At 35.3% G+C, this 17559-nt stretch overlaps 1 protein-coding gene across 3 annotated transcripts in view; it reads left to right on the top strand.

Moving 5' to 3' along the window:
• Window positions 1–7699, top strand: part of ADAD1 (adenosine deaminase domain containing 1) — a 50921-nt gene extending 43222 nt beyond the window's left edge. For all 3 annotated transcript variants that reach the window (XM_007999726.3, XM_037991580.2, XM_007999723.3), the window contains one exon: window positions 7523–7699. In XM_007999726.3, the coding sequence (XP_007997917.1) occupies window positions 7523–7636 (114 nt within the window). In that variant the 3' untranslated portion in view covers window positions 7637–7699. The remainder of the gene's footprint in view (window positions 1–7522) is intronic.
• Window positions 7700–17559: the final 9860 nt, after the last annotated feature.

The following is a 17559-nucleotide window of genomic DNA, read 5'->3' on the forward strand; positions in this document are numbered from 1 at the left end:
ACATAATTCCAGGTTACCATTATTAAATATTAAATGTAAATTGCTTTGCTATCCTAATGCCAATAATGAGATGGCATTATATGAAAGTCATTTAATTTTACCAATTTTACCAACCTAATGCTCAACCTGTATAGTCACAGGCTGTAAGGCAGTTACATTAATTACAGGTGTGTGTATATATAATCACACATTTTTAAGTATAAAAGCTTATCTAGACTGTTTCTGGTTTTGTGGCATAAAAAAGTTGTAAATTGCTATAAAAACAAGTAGAAAACCAGACAAAATTATGAAACACAACCTTTCACAACTCTGGACATTGACAGAAGACAGAAAAAACATTCAAAGGTGTGTATTCCTCACAAACTGTTATTATTAGCCGACATGGTGACCCACAGCTTTAGTCCTAGCTACTTGGAAGGCTGACGTGGGAGGATCACTTGAGCCCAAGAGTTCAAGGCTGCTGTGAGCTATAATCACACCACTGCACTTCAGCCTGGGGGACAAAGCAAGACCCTATCTGTCTTAAAAAAAAAAAAAAAAAGAAAAAGAAAAAAGAAAGAAAAACTGCTTTTTTTTTTTTTTTTTTTTTTTTTTTTTTTTTTTTTTTAGCAAGAATTACAGGAGTATGTGGCCTTCTTGCCCAGGGCTCTTGTCATTCATTTTCTCATTCTCATTTTCTTCCTTTCTGCTGGTTTGAATGGCAAGAACTGTAATTTTTTTGACTCAGTGAGGCTGCCACCAAAAGCAGCAGCTTTGCTTTCAGAGGAGGTATACTTGATTTGGGACAGGGGAATGAAAGTTTGCAGTTTTGTTGGCTTAAATGCCAAACTTGGTAGGAAATGAGTGGGGAAAACTGGTAACTTTGCTGGCCTAAGGTTGCCATCCTGGTTGGAGGCAAGTGGTAGGCCAACTAGCAAGTTAACAAGGAGATCTGGAAAATGAGAGAGCCCTGAAAGGGCTGAGGTAGATTCTTCATATTTCCCTGGCTGACTGAAAAACTATGCTCATGTGCAGGGAATACCCAAGAGAGCCCATCAAAGAGTACAAGCCAAGGGATACTTGATAGCTGACTGTAACATTCAGTACATTCCCTTCCACATACAAGTTAATCAGAAGATGGCAGAAGTTTTACAAAGGCTTAATGCGTTGATTTCTTATTAGCAACAGTGGAGGCCAACCCAAAATAGCCAAAAAAAAAAAAAAAAAAAAAAATTGAAAAAGAAAAAGTTGAAAGATACATAGATAGTTCTTAATTTCTTTTTCTTTTTTTTTGAGACGGAGTCTCGCTCTGTCGCCCAGGCTGGAGTACAGTGGCCGGATCTCAGCTCACTGCAAGCTCAGCCTCCCGGGTTTATGCCATTCTCCTGCCTCAGCCTCCTGAGTAGCTGGGACTACAGGTGCCCGCCACCTCGCCCGGCTAGTTTTTTGTATTTTTTGGTAGAGACGGGGTTTCACCGTGTTAGCCAGGGTGGTCTTGATCTCCTGACCTCGTGATCCGCCCATCTCGGCCTCCCAAAGTGCTGGGATTACAGGCTTGAGCCACCGCACCTGGCCCATAGTTCTTAATTTCAAAACTTTCTGTGAAACTACAGTAATCAAGACAGTGTGGTACTGGCATATAGACAATGAAATATAATTGAGAGCCCAGATACAATAAGATATTATGTCAAGTGAAAGAATGCGTAGGCCCCATAGCTTGTGGTTTGATTTATATTAAATGTCTATTATATACAAATTCATAGAGACAGAAATTAGTGGTTTTCAGGCGCTAGAGGAAGAAGAATCAGGAGTGACTGCTAATAGATACAAAGTTCTTTCTGGGTTGATGGAGAAGTTCTAAAATTAATGGTGATGGCTGCACAAATTAGTGAATACATTGAAAGCTGAATTGTACACTTTAAAAGGGTAAATTTTGTGACTTGTGAATTATATCTTAACAAAGCTGTTATAAAAGAAACAGTGGAGGCCCAAAGGGCAGTATAATGGCAGGTTCAGGGTGCTGAAGGAAGACTCCTGATAACCAAGAATTCTGTATCCAGGAAAATAATCCTTCAGAAATAAAAGCAAAATAAGAACATTCACAGGTTAAACTAATGTTAAGAAAATGTGTTGTTAGCAGTACTTCCCTAAATGGAATTCCAAAGAAAGTCCTTGAGGCTTGGAAAAAATTGTACCAGATGATAGCAAATCCACAGGAAGGAATAGTAAATACTGAAAATGATAATTGTGTGGATAAACATGAGACCTATGAGTATGTATATGTGCATGTCTATATATTTGCTCTTATTTTCTTTTTAAAAAGTTGTTTAAAACAACACTGTGTTGTTGAGTTTATAACATAGATGCAATATATATGACAATATAACAAAGAATTTGGTAAGAAATGGCTCTATATTGAAATAAAGTTGCTGTTTTACCATAAGCCAGTATGAATCTGAAATCAAATATATAAGGTAAAGAGGTATATTGTAATTCCTAATGTAACCATGAAGAAAATAAATGAAAAACTATTGACAAAATACCAACAGAAGGATTAAAATAGTTCAGTAAAACATTTTTCTTAAACTATAGGACAGTAAGGTAAAAGCAGAGAAATTGTAAAAAGACATAAGATGTGAGAAATAGATAGTAAAATGGCAGATATAAATTCACCATATCAATAATTACAATAAAGTAGACTAATTGCTCCAGTCAAATGACAGATTGTCAGACTGGGTTTAAAAAAAGCCTGATTCAAATATATGCTGTCTGCAACAGACAGATTTTAAATTCAGTCTCAAATAAATTGCAAGTTATAAGGATGAAAGAAGACCTATCATATAAATAATAAGACAGCTGGTATATTTATATTAATATTAAATATACATGAAGAGGAGAAATATTGCTGGAGACAAAGAGCAACATCTTACAGTGGTAAAAAGGTCAATACAATACAAAGATATGTGTATGTTGGTGTAACAACAAAGCCCTAAAATATACAAGCAAAATCTGACAGAGTTGTGAAGTAAAATAGACAATTCAGCAACTGTAGTTGGTTTTAATTCTCCTTTGTCAGTAATTGGTAGAACAACTCCACAGAAAATCGGTAAAAATATAGGATAAACAGTACCAACTAATCAAAACTCACTGACCTGTAGAAAACACTCTATACAATAGTAGAATATATATTCTTTCCAAGCCCACATAGAGCATTCTTCAGCATAGGGTCATAAAGCAAATCTCAGTAATCTTAAAAGGATTAAAATCATGCCAAGTATGTTCTAACCACTATGGAATTAAATTAGAAATCAAGAACAGAATGAAATATGAGAAACTGGTATATATTTGGAAGTTAACTTGTCTCCGTATAACTCATGGTTCAAGGAAAAAATTGTTAGGAAAACTAAGAAATATCTTGAACTAAGTGAAAGTGAAATGTTATATATTAAAATTTATGGAATACAGGTGGCCATTTGTAGCCATAAGTTATGCATCCTCAGATTCAGCCAACTATGGATCGAAAATATTTGGGGTAGGGAGGAAGGAAAAGTTTAAAAAAAAATACAAAAATAAAAAAATACAAATAAAATACAGTATAACAACTATTTACATTGAATTTATATTGTATTAGATATTATAAATAATCTAGGGATGATTGAACGAATATGAGAGAATGTCCCTAGGTTATATGCAAATTCCATGCCATTTTATATAAGGGACTTGAGCATCTGCAGATTTTGATATTTCTAGAGGGTCCTGGAACCAATTCCCCATGGATACCAAGGAATGACTATATAAATAAGTACTTAGACATGTATAGCTTTAAATGCTTATATTAGAAAAGAATCTTAAAATCAGTTATTTGAGCTTCCAGCTCAAGAAGCCAGAAGAAGAAGAGCAAATCAGAACCAAAGTAAGTAGAAGGAAGGAAATAATAAAATGTGATGAATCAGAATAGAAATCAGTTAAATTGAAAATAGGAAAAAAATAGGAAAAAATCTAAACCTGGTTCATTAAAAAATTAAACTTGGTAATCCTTTAGCTAGATTAACCAAGAAAAAATAACAGGTAACAGAAATTATCAAAATTTGGAATTTAAAAAAAATGGTCATCACTACAGACCTTAAGAAGCTTAAAATTTTAAGGGATTATGAACAACTGTTTGTCAACAAACAAGTTAGATGAAATGGACATATTCCTAGAAAGACACAAATCATAAAAACTGACCCAAAAATAGAATATCCAAATAAAACTTAAGAGATCGAATTACCAATTAAATTATTTTCCTAAAGAAAATCTCAGACACGTGTATGACTTCACTGGTGAATTCTGTCAAACATATAAGCAAACTATAATACAAATCCTACAAAAGCTCTTTCAGAAAATGGAGGAGAAAATGTTTCTCTACTCATTTTACAAGTCCAGTGTTACCCTGATACCAAAAGTGGGCCAGAAAACATTACAAGAAATGAAAACTACAAACCAGTCTCTTTCATGAAAATAAATGTGAAAATCCTTAGCAAGATATTGACAAACCAAATCCAGCAACATACAAAAAGGATTATACTCCACAACCAAGAAGGTTTATACCAGTAATGCAAGGTTGATTTGAGATCAGAAAATTACTTTATGTAACACACCATATGAATAAATTCAAGTTTAAAATTTGTATAATCTCAAAAGACATACAAAATGCATTTGACAAATTCCAGCACCCATTCACAATAAAAACACTGAACAAACAAGGAATAGAAGTGAACTTCCTCACCTTCATAAAGGGCATCAATGAAGAGCCTACCATTGATATTCTGCTTAATAGTTAAAAGACTGAATAACTCCTTTCCCTACTCAAGATTGGGGAAGAAGGCGAGAATGTGTGCTCTCAGCACGTGTTCAGCACTGTTCTCTAGGTCCTAGCCAGTGCAGCAAGGCAAGAAAAAGGTAAAAAGGTACCTATACTGTAAAGGATGAAGAAAATTTTTTTTTCCTAAATTGTATCTTGTAGGTAAAATATTGTTTGGCAACTACCAAAAACAAACAACTGGATCATATGTGACTTTAGCAAGGTCACAAGATATAAGAGCAATGTAGAAAAATAAATTGTTTCTATACAAGGAATGAATGCTCAAAAAATTGAGAAAGCAGCTTCATCCACAGTAGCACCAAATGTGTACTTTTGTGTGTGTGTGTGTTCGTGTGTAAACACAGAGGAATAAATTTAAAAGAAATGCAAGACCTGTACACTGAAAATGATGAAACATAGATGAGAGAAATTGAAGGAGACCTAAGTAAATGGAGAGATGTACCATCATAATGCACTGGAAAACAGGATGGTTAGGATGTCACTTCTCTCCAAATTAATTTATAGCTTCAAAGCAAAATTAAAGTTCCAGCAGGCTTTTGTGTAGAAATTGACAAGCTGATTGTGAAACTGATATGGAAATCCAAAGGCCTTTTTTTAATTTTTTTGAGGCAGAGTCTTGCTCTGTCACCCAGGCTGGAGTGTGACGGCATGATCTTGGCTCACTGCAACCTCCGCCTTCTGGGTTCAAGTGATTCTCCTGCCTCCTGAGTAGCTGGCTTTACAGGTGCCCGCCACCACTCCAAGCTAATTTTTTGTATTTTTAGTAGAGATGGGGTTTCACCATGTTGGCCAGGATGGTCTCGAACTTCTGACCCCAAGTACTCTACCCACCAAAGTGCTGGGATTACAGGCATGAGCCACCGTGCCCAGCTCAATCCAAAGGACATTTAAGAGCCAAAAGAATTTTGAAAAAGAACCAAGTTAGAAAACTTACAATAAGGCTATGGTAATTAAGACAATGTATTGATATAATAATAGACATATAGATCAGTGGAACAGAAATAAACCTATACACATATGATCAATTGTTTTTGTACAAAAGTGCCAATTCTATGGGAGAATCATTTTTCAACAAATAATGCTAAAATGGTGGGATATATGTGGGTAAAACAAAAAATTAACTTAGATCTTTATGTCAATCATACACAAAAATTAACTCAAAGTGGACTTTAGATCTAACTCTTAAGAGCTAAAACTATAAAACTTTCAAATAAAATATGAGAAAATATTTACATTATTAAATATAAATTAGAAAATATTTACATTATTAGGGAAAGATTTCTTAGATATGATACCAAAAGTATAACCTATAAAAGAAGAAAATTGATCATTTCACTCCAAAATAGAATACTTGCTTTTCAAAATTCATCGTTAAGAAAATGAAAATACAAACTACAGACTATGAGAAAATGCCACTTTGGAAAACGGTTTGGCATTTTCTTAAGATGGTAAATGTGTGATCAGCAATTCCACTGGTATTTACGTGCATGTTTATAACAGCATTATTCAGAAAAGCCAAAAACTGGAAGCAATTCAAATGTTAATCAGCTGGTGCATACATAAACAAAATGTGTTATATCCCTGCAATGAAATATTATACCCCTACAATGGAATATTGGTCAGCAATAAAAAAGAACAAGCTACTGATACATGAAACAAACTAAATGAACTGGAAAACTTTATGCTAACTGAAAGAAGCCTGACACAACAGGATCCTTATTGTGTTAATTTATATGAATTTTTTAGAAAAAGTAAAACTCTAGAGACAGCAAGTAGATTCATGTTTGTCTGGGTTTAAGGCTGGTCCTGGCACCAGAACTGCAGGTGAGTACAGTGGAACTTTTTAGAGGTGAGAGATTTGTTTCACAACTGGACTCTGCTGATATTTACATACCTCTATGAATTCATTAAAAAACACCAAACAATATACTTAACAATGAATGAATTTCATGGTATGTAAATTATATCTCAATAAAACCAGCTTGTTAAAAATTCATTTATGTTTTCATTTATAAAAAATGAAAATTCGCCAAAATATTAATGGTGGCTATCTACCACCATTAGTTTTATCTACCACCATGGAGTTTTGTGATTACTGATAATTTTTGTTTGTTTCTTTATATTTTGTCTGTTTTTCAAATTTTCTTCAATGAGATTGATTAATCTTTTAATTTAAAATGTTTAAAAAAAAAAAGAAGAAGAAAAATTGGCCAGATGTGGTGGCTCATGCCTATACTACCAGAGGTTTGGGAGGCCAAGGTGGAGGACCACTTGAGACCCGGAGTTCAAGACCAGCCTGGGCAACATGCAAGACCCTGTCTCTACAAAAGATAAAAAAAAAATAGTGGGGCATGGTGGTGCATGCCTGTAGTCCTAGCTACTCAAGAGGCTGAGGCTGGAAGATGGCTTGAGCCCAGGAATTCAGTGATCATGCCACCATACTCCAGCCTGTATGACAGAGTCAGACCTTGGCTCTGAGGAAAAAAAAAAAAAAAGAATAATTGCTTTTTAGGAGTGTTGGGAAGGAAATTTTTTAGCTTCAAAAATATTAAAATATAGGAATTAAAAAAGACTTTCATTAACTTTTTAAAATTTCAAGCTAAAGAAGCAGTATTGGGGCTGCTTTTCACAAGTTAAATGCTGCCTGTTTTCTATAATTCATTTTTTTTTCTTCTCTAGTGTATGTCTGCCTCCTATCAAGAAGCTAAATGTAAGTTGAAATCCTACTTACAACAACATGGCTATGGATCCTGGATTGTGAAATCTCCCTGCATAGAGCAATTTAACATGTGAAATAGGCAATCCATTGTCACATTAAAAATCTTGTATTGTTTGGTATGTTTTGACTAGTAAAAATGTTTTTAAAATATTGGTGGTTTTCAACTTTCAGAATCAGAGTCTTAACAATAGCAATGTGCAGTGATTGCTGAAAATTTCTAAATATTCCTGCCAAATTACATTGAAACATTAGAGTTTTTTACTTTTTCATTTTCTTGGAAAAGGACTTACCTGTTTGAATATGTAGCCATTTTGTATTTATTTTGACAGATATTGTAAAGCCATTTTCCTTTTTGTAGTTTAATAGAGATTTCCTTTTCTTTTAAGTTTTTGCTTTAAAGCTGTCCATATGGCTACCATATTCAATGTTGTATCCTGGCATCTCACTCAGTTTTTTAAAAATTAAATATTAGAAGTCGAGAATAAAAATAATGATTCATACTCATTGATGAATTCAACAGACATTTGACTGCCTAATATTTGCCAGTCACCATGCTAGGTGTTAGTAAAGAAACAATACCTAAAACATCAGCTCTCATGTTAAAGGAGTTCATGAATGCAAACTGCACATATAAATGTAGAAAAATATTAACCATGTTAAGGAATAGTTTGATAAAGTAGTTATTCTATTAATAGAGGATTGTCATATGTACATTAAATATGATTGCCCATTTTCAGCTGTTCTACAAGATCTATCTGTGCCAAATGTGATTTAATTATTTATAATTTAGATTAACAGGGATTTCTAATTTATAAGTCAGTAAAAGACTGTTTAGCATTTTACCTGTATGTCTTTATACAGTGATTAGAAAGAAAAAAAGGGAAAGTTTACTTACTTTTGAGTTAAGAGAAGTATCTTTAGTGAAATTGTTTGTCCCATACTTTAGCTTCTACATCTTATTCCTTTATTTGCAATCACAGATATATTAAACATGATTGGTTCTCAGAGTTTGTCCCCCTTTCCTTAGATCTTTACTAAACTTATCAATCTCACACCTACCCCACATGAACTGTTATAATCACAAATGAGGTGTATATAAATTGTTTTGGGTTTTTTGTTTGTTCTAAAAGTATGGTAGAATTTAGTTGATGAACAGTGAAGTCATGCTGGAAAGACATCTTTCAGTAATCTAAACTCTACTGATACTAGGTTGAATCATGTGAAGTTGCCTTTTTGGTGGATTAAAAGGGATCAAAATATGGGCAGTTTCATGTGGATTAAAATAAACACAATATTAACAAATTCCATTTCAGTTAGTTACATAGTATTTATTGCTTATTTCTGCAACTTCTATTTCCCTGTTCAATATTTTTATTTTCTTTGCAGGGCTGTTTCTTTTCATAGCAAATGTTCAGCCTTCTATTATTTCACTTCTCCTTGATAGTAAACTTGCCTTTGAAAATACAAGATCTTTCACCTTCTCTTGGCTCTTCCATTCATAACTATTTTGCTTTTAGCTGGCACTTACAAAATGTGGGAAAGCACCAAGTACTTTTATTTGTGTCTGAAAGTTCTGCCTCATTATTAAAAGGCCCAGAATTAGGCACTGCCATGAGAATCAGTAAAAAACAATTTATTTCCTCACGAAATTTGCAGTTTTAAGGGGAAGATAAAAATGCCCAACTGTTTTACAGACAAAATCTACTAAGTACCACTCATTTATTCAACATGTAGTTGCCGCCTCTGTACACTATGTACATTCAATTATATGTGGTGTTTTGGTTTCAAGAAAGGAAATATTTTGTCTAGATAAGGGATATCAAGAGAGACTTCATAAAGGATAAAGGAGATGGCATGGAGTAGAAGGCAGTCATTTAGTAGAAAGGTCAGGAAATGGACGTGAAGCCCAACATTTGCTTTTATGGCTGAAACTACTGTGCATTTAATCTCTCTTCAGTTCTTTATCTCTGCAAGGATGAAGTTTAGACTAATGATTTTCATTCTTTGTTCAGGGATAAAGGTGTTGTGGGAAGGGCTCTAGGCTGCCCTTCATCAAAAACAGCTGTGCTTTTCATCTCTCACATGTTATGTATTGAAGTTCTGCAAGATAGTTTGCTTGAAGAAAACCAAACTCCTAAATTCAGACTTCTAAACTTCCACTTTTAAAATTGTTCAAAAACCACTAAATTGCTTGTATCTAAGTTTAAGCCCCCTTTTAGCTCTAAGGTGATCTGAGGCAAGCATTGAAGGATGAGTAAAATTTGGTAAGCTGAAATGGGAGAGAAAATGCATTATATCTGGAAATAATAAAGATTAGAGAGGAATTGTATTCGAGATTAGAGAAGACTGGAAATTTAGGAGGCCATGATAACAGCCTACGTAAGAGATAATGATGACCCAAACCAGGATTGTTACCATTTATAAAGAAGATAAATTCAAGTAATGATGGGATGCTAGGCAATGAAAACAGAATATATGAAATAAAGGAGATGGACAAGACAAAGGTGACTCCATGACTTTGAGCTGGGTGACTGGTGGTACCATTACTACTACAAGTAGAGAAGTCAAGAATGGAATATGATTTGGCTGAAAAGATTTGAAGTTTTGACATTTTAAAGATGGTAATAAGATGGCTAATTGGAGATATATAACGATAAGAAATATGGTAACGGAGACCTTAAGAAAGTTTTGGACCTTTGGTAAAAGATTGGGAATCAGTCGTTTGCAAAGATTATGCAGCTAGTTAATGGTGATTACTGAAGTTGTGAGAAGAGATGTTTGCCTCTTCAGGGAGAATACAAAGAGGATTAGGGCTAGAACCTCAAGGAACACTTCATATATTGGATTCAGAAAAATAAGGAAACATGGAGTTCTTTGACAGGTAAGTGGAGAGTAAGGATAGCACAATGAGAAATTTCAAGAATAAAATCAGCATTCTTAAGTGCTGCAGAGGGGTCAAGGAGAATGAGAACTACAAAAAAAACTTTGGATTTGGCAACCATGAGTTCACTGGTGTCTAAAACAGCAGTTCCCAAACCTGGCTGCTCGGGAGAAGCAACCAGATAGTCTGAGCAAATCTAGGGAAAGGTCACAAATCTGCATTTTGACAAGTTATTACAGGGGGTTTGTTACAGGTGATACTTAGTCCACACTTTGAAAAATACCACCCTACAGAATAATAATAATAAGTCGTATTAGAATTGAGATTGGCCATCATTGAGGAATGGAAGATGAGAAGTTGTAGGCAGTGTCTGCATTCTATTTTTTCTAGCAGTTTGGTGACAAGAATAATATGGTTAGGATGTTTTAAATGTTTAAAGATTATGGAGATTTCGGCCAGGCACGGTGGCTCACGCCTGTAATCCCAGCACTTTGGGAGGCCGAGGTGGGCAGATCACCTGAGGTCAGGAGTTCAAGACGAGCCTGGCTAACATGGTGAAACCCCGTTTCTACTAAAAATGCCAAAAATTAGCCAGGCTGGTGGCACGCGCATGTAATCCCAGCTACTCAGGAGGCTGAGGCAGGAGAATTGCTTGAACCTGGGAGGCGGAGGTTGCAGTGAGCCGAGATTACATCATTGCACTACAGCTTGGGCAACAAGAGCGAAACTCAGTCTAAAAAAAAAAAGAAAAAAGATTACGGAGATTTCGTGTACATGCATGATTTTATAGTGGAGCCACCTAATGTGATTTTTACAACTTGTTTTGGGTCATAGTAGATGTTAGCCAGGTCGGAGAATTGACCCAGCTATAATTGGGTCAGTGGGGTTATAGAGAATATAGTGTAATACGAATATATTACTGAAATGGCTGAAGCTAAAATGAGGGAAATAAGAGTAAAGAGAAGAATTGAGTGGAAGTAAAGCAGTTTCACTGAGTAATGGGTAGATTATGTTCAGGGTATTTTCAGTGAGAGTTCATAGAAATTTAACCCTGGCCTACATTTTGTCATACTCTCCTCCACCTTATCCCCCGTTGAACTCAAATTATTAGCAGAAATAGTACAATAGTTAAAATAGGCATGAATGATGGCTTATGAATGGAGATTGATAGTGGGTTTTTTAGCCTTTGATAGGTGTGTATGGGCCCTGAGACAGCTAGAACCCTGGACAGTTAACTCTGGCCTCAGGCAGCCTGTTATTTACTCTACACTGTGCAATACCATTTTCTTATCTGCGCTATGGCATACGTAAGTATGGTTAGAAAGTATTGCTCTAAACTTTTAAATGAAAAATATGATGGTCTTAATCATGTAATGAGGTAGTGCCTATAAAAGATAGAACAGGCATTTAGTTATATCTGTTTTACAATGTTTTAAGCAGAAGGTATTTTTAGATATATACATGCAGTCATCCCCCAGTATACCAGCGGTATTGTTTGATTCCAGCACACACTCCCACTTCTACATATAGCAGAATTCACACAGTCTCAAATCCTGCAGTCAGCCCTGTGGAACCCACGTAAGTTGGCTCTCTCTATAGGTAGGTTTTGTATCTCCAAAATACTGTGTTTTTCATTCGTATTTGGTTGGAAAAATGTGTTAAGTGGACCAGCTCAGTTCAAACCCATGTTGTTCAAGGGTCGACTGTATTTTATTTTGCACATGAGGTGAAGTGATATGACAGAATTATTCCAAGGGGCATGAGATGGAACTTGTAAAAAATAACGAGTATAATATGCACATGAGATAGGTATAAATACTTTGAAAATATTGATGATCCCCATCAATCAACCTTAATGTGACCATCTTCAAGCTTTAAAACAATGGTGAAAGAACACTGTGACTTCCAAATGCAACTTTGTCTTTGACAATGAGCTGAAATTGATGGTTCCTAGATAAAGGTAATTGTTCTTTGATGTGAGAAAGAAGAAAGAATATTGTTAAGTAAAACAGGAAGCATGCAAATTTCCTTTTCAGAACCTTTTGATCCTCATAGCATCCTATAAATTAAGTTAAAGTAAAACTATTCTGTTACTTTTTGTATTACAATAGATGTCAGAAATATTTAGTTTTATTTAGCTTAACAGTTACACTGTTCAGGAGCATCCTGGTTACCAAAACATTATTAGTTCCTGTAAATAATATACATGTTTCTAGTGTTAAAATTTCTGCTGAGCCTGAGTTGCCTTTCTCTATGGTATTCTAAGTCTGGATTACTTTCTGTTTTCATGGAAACTGTAATTTTCATTTGTTATATGATGGTAGAAGTAAAAAGGTGTACTACTCATAGGTTGGTGTTGGCATTTAAAATTTTAAAATGAATGATTTCCTGAGAATGAAGTTTTAATTTTTCTACATGAGTTAATATACTTGTCAGAGTCTTGCTTTGCACGTTGACTGTAATGTAAAGGGAATTCATTATTGTAGAAACATTCTAATATGTAGCTTGTTTGGACAGATGACTTTATAAATTTTTAAGCTGTATCTTTGGGTACTTGTTCAAAACGTTAATGCTTTGTAACTTTTTTTCATCAACTGTTTGTCGAATTGTTTCATTAGTAGAAAGATATTTTAGAGTATAGTTTGATAGTACTTCAAGTCAGACTTTGAATATTTTAGCCCTGAAGCTGTCAAAGTTTACTAGAATTTGAGAACTGAAAAAATTTCATGGCATCTGCAGTGTTCTGCACAATAGGAAATTCCATTATTATTATTTATTTTTGGGACTCTACACAAGCAGTCTATTTACTACTTCCTACTTCTTTAACAATACTATATTCTTCAACCAATTTAGATAATTCTGTGTTTCTTGAATATATCATGGATTTCTTCTGTATTCTCTTTACTTATGTTCTCCCCTTAGCTTAGCAAGACCAAACATTTCCACTTCATCTTTATCCAGTTTCTCTCCTTTCTAGGGCAGCTGAAATAGAATTTCTCCATGAAATTGTCTTTGAAATCTCCTGCTCTTAAATCTCTCTTTTGCCTCTGAACTCTCATATAGTATGTCATGCTATGCTATATTCTCTTATCACATTCATTTTTACATGTCTTAGCACTGTTAACAAAATTGTAAATTTGTTTACTTATTTATTGCCTCCCAGGCAATGACTTTCCTATAAAAATTAGTTAACATTTACGTATTGAAAACTTTATAAATTTTTATTTTCCTCAAGAGTGAAAGTACAAGCCAGGTGTGGTGGCTCATGCCTGTAATCCTAGCGTTTTGACAGGTCAAGATGGAAGAATCCCTTGAGCTCAAGAGTTCGAGACTAACTGAGGCAACATGGTGCGACCACATCTCTACCAAAAAATATTTTTTAATTACCTGCACGTGGTGGTGCATGCTCATAGTCTCAGCTACTCAGTTGGCTGAGGAGAGAGGATCACTTGAGCCCAGGAGGTCAAGGCTGCAGTGGACCACGATCTGGCCACTGTACTCCAACCTGGGTGACAAAGTGAGACCCTGTCTCAAAACAAAAACAAAACCAGCTATTTTTCATGTCTAGAAACATCTAAATTTAGTGCTACAGAAATGCAGAGCATTTCTGGGTTCTTTAGATATATTCTCTTACAAACGAGTTGTCTTCTTTGATCATTTACTGCTAAATTTTTAATGAGTGCTCATCCTGTATAACTGTGCACTAAGATGACTTGTGTATTTCTTCCTTTTTTTAAATTTTTTAATTTTTTATTTTTTGAGATAGAGTCTCACTCTGTCACCCACACTGGAGTGTAATGGCACGATCTTGGCTCATTGCAACCTCTGCCTCCTGGGTTCAAGTAATTCTCCCTGCCTCAGCCTCCCGAGTAGCTGGGATTATAGGTGCCCGTCATCACGCCTAATTTTTGTATTTTTAGTAGAGATGGGGTTTCGCCATGTTGGCTAGACTGATCTTGAACTCATGACCTCAGGGGATCCACCCACCTCGGCCTCCCAAAGTGCTGGGATTACAGGCATGAGCCACTGCACCCAGCCGACTTGTATTTTGCAAAATCAAAAACTTCCTGGAATATTAAGAATGTATATGATACCAATTTTAATGTGTGCTTTTTTAAGTAAAGGAATTATTTTTATCTCAGAATTTAAAAAAATGTTTTATTCTGAAATAGAGGCTCATAAGAAGTTGCAGAGAGGTCCTATGTACCCACCACTCAGCTTCCTTCAAAGGTGCTACGTAATTATATTATCAAAACCAATAAATTGACATAACACAGTATTACTCACGAGACCACAGACCCTACTCAGGTTTCACCAGTTTTTGCATTCATTCGTTTTTTATGTGTATAGTTTTATGAAATATTTTCCTATATGTAGATTTTCTTCTAGGGTTTTTATGGTTTTAGGTCTTAAGTCTCTAATCCATCTTAAGTTCATTTTTTTATAAGGTGTAAGGAAGGGGTCCAGTTTCAGCTTTCTGCATATGGCTAGCCAGTTTTCCCAACACCATTTATTAAATAGGGAATGTTTTCCCCATTGCTTTTGTCAGGTTTGTCAAAGATCAGATGGCTGTAGATGTGTGGTGTTATTTCTGAAGCCTCTGTTCTGTTACATTGATCTATATATCTGTTTTGGTACCAGTACCATGCTGTTTTGGTTACTGTAGCCTTGTAGTATAGTTTAAAGTCAGGTAGTGTGATGCCTCCAGCTTTGTTCTTTTTGCTTAGGATTGTCTTGGCTATGTGGCCTCTTTTTTTGTTCCATATGAAATTTAAAGTAGTTTTTTCTAATTATGTGAAGAAAGTCAATGGTAGCTTGATGGGGATAGCATTGAATCTCTAAATTACTTTGAGCAGTATGACCATTTTCATGATACTGATTCTTCCTATCCATGAGCATGGAATGTTTGTGGATTTTTAAATTCTTTTTATTGTACTTTAGGTTCTGGGATACATGTGCAGAATGTGCAGGTTTGTTTCATAGGTATACATGTGCCAACACAGTTTGCTGCACCCATCAACCCATCATCTACATTAGATATTTCTCCTAATGCTATCCCTCCCCTAGCCCCCCATCCCCCAACAGACCCTGGTGTGTGGTGTTCCCCTCCCTGAGTCCATGTGTTCTCATTGTTCAACTTGCACTTATGAGTGAGAACAGAGCATGAAATATTTGTTTTTCCATTTGTTTGTGTCCTCTCTTGTTTCCTTGAGCAGTGGTTTGTAGTTCTCCTTGAAGAGGTCCTTCACATCCCTTGTAAGTTGGATTCCTAGGTATTTTATTCTCTTTGTAGCAATTGTGAATGTGAGTTCACTCATGATTTGGCTGTTTGTCTATTATTGGTGTATAGGAATGCTTGTGATTTTTGCATATTGATTTTTGTAACCTGAGACTTTGCTGAAGTTGCTTGTCAGGTTAAGAAGATTTTGGGCTGAGAAAATGGGGTTTTCTAAATATACAATCATGTCATCTGCAAACAGAGACAATTTGACTTCCTCTCTTCCTATTTGAATAACCTTTATTTCTTTCTCTTGTCTGATTATCCTGGCCAGAACCTCCAGTACTATGTTGAATTAGAGTGATGAGGGAGGGCATCCTTGTCTTCTGCTGGTTTTTAGAGGGAATTTTTGCTTGTTTCGTATGATATTGGCTGTGGGTTTGTCATAAATAGCATATTTTGAGACATGGTCCATCAATACCTAGTTTATTGAGAGGTTTTAGCATGAAGGGGTGTTGAATTTTGTCAAAGGCCTTTTCTGCATCTTTTGAGATAATCATGTGGTTTTTGTTATTGGTTCTGTTTATGTGATGGATTATGTTTATTGATTTGCTTATGTTGAACCAGTCTTGCATCCTAGGGATGAAGCTGACTTGATCATGGTGGATAAGCTTTTTGATGTGTTGCTGGATTCGGTTTGCCAGTATTTTATTGAGGTTTTTCGCATCAATGTTCATCAGGGCTATTGACCTGAAATTTTCTCTTTTTGTTGTGTCTCTGCCAGGTTTTGGTATTGGGATGATACTGGCTTTATAAAATGAGTGAGGGAGGATTTTCTCTTTTTCTGTTGTTTGGAATAGTTTCAGAAGGAATGGTTCCAGCTCCTCTTTGTACCTCTGGTAGAGTTTGGCTGTGAATCCATCTGGTCCTAGACTTTATTTTGTTGGTAGGATATTAATTACTGCCTAAATTTCAGAACTTGTTATTGGTCTATTCAGGGATTCAACTTCTTCCTGATTTAGACTTGGGAGGGTGTATGTGTCCAGGAATTTATCCGTGTCCTCTCGATTTTCTAGTTTATTTGCATAGAGGTGTTTATAGTATTCTCTGATGGCAGTTTGTATTTCTGTGGCATCAATGGTGATACTCCGTTTATCATTTTTTATTGTGTCTATTTAATTCTTCTCTCTTTTCTTCTTTATTAGTCTGGCTAGTGGTCTATCTATTTTGTTGATCTTTTCAAAAAACAAGCTCCTGGATTCATTGATTTTTTTGAAGGGCTTTTTGTGTCTCCATCTCCTTCATTTCTGCTCTGATCTTAGTTATTTCTTGTCTTCTGCTAGCTTTTGAATGTGTTTGCTCATGCTTCTATAGCTCTTTTCATTGTAATGTTAGGGTGTCGATTTTAGATGTCTCCTGCCTTCTGTTACGGGTATTTAGTGCTATAAATTTTCCTCTATACACTGCTTTAAATGTGTCCCAGAGATTCTGGTATGTTGTATCTTTTTTCTCATTGGTTTCAAAGAAGATACTTATTTCTGCTTTAATTTTGTTATTTACCCAGTAGTCCTTCAGGAGCAGGTTGTTCAGTTTCCATGTAGTTGTGAGGTTTTGAGTGAGTTTCTTAATCCTGAGTTCTAATTTTATTGCACTGTGGTCTGAGAGACTGTTTGTTATGCTTTCCATTCTTTCGCATTTGCTCAGGAGTGTTTTTCTTCCAATTACGTGGTCAATTTTAGAATAACTGCGATGTGGTCCTGAGAAGAATGTATATTCTGTTGATTTGTGGTGGAGAGTTCTATAGATGTCTATTAGGTCCACTTGGTCCACAGCTGAGTTCAAGCCCGGAATATCCTTGTTAATTTTCTGTCTTGTTGATCTAATATTGACAGTGGGGT

The sequence above is a fragment of the Chlorocebus sabaeus genome, chromosome 7 (assembly GCF_047675955.1).
Source record: "Chlorocebus sabaeus isolate Y175 chromosome 7, mChlSab1.0.hap1, whole genome shotgun sequence".
Lineage (NCBI taxonomy): Eukaryota > Metazoa > Chordata > Mammalia > Primates > Cercopithecidae > Chlorocebus > Chlorocebus sabaeus.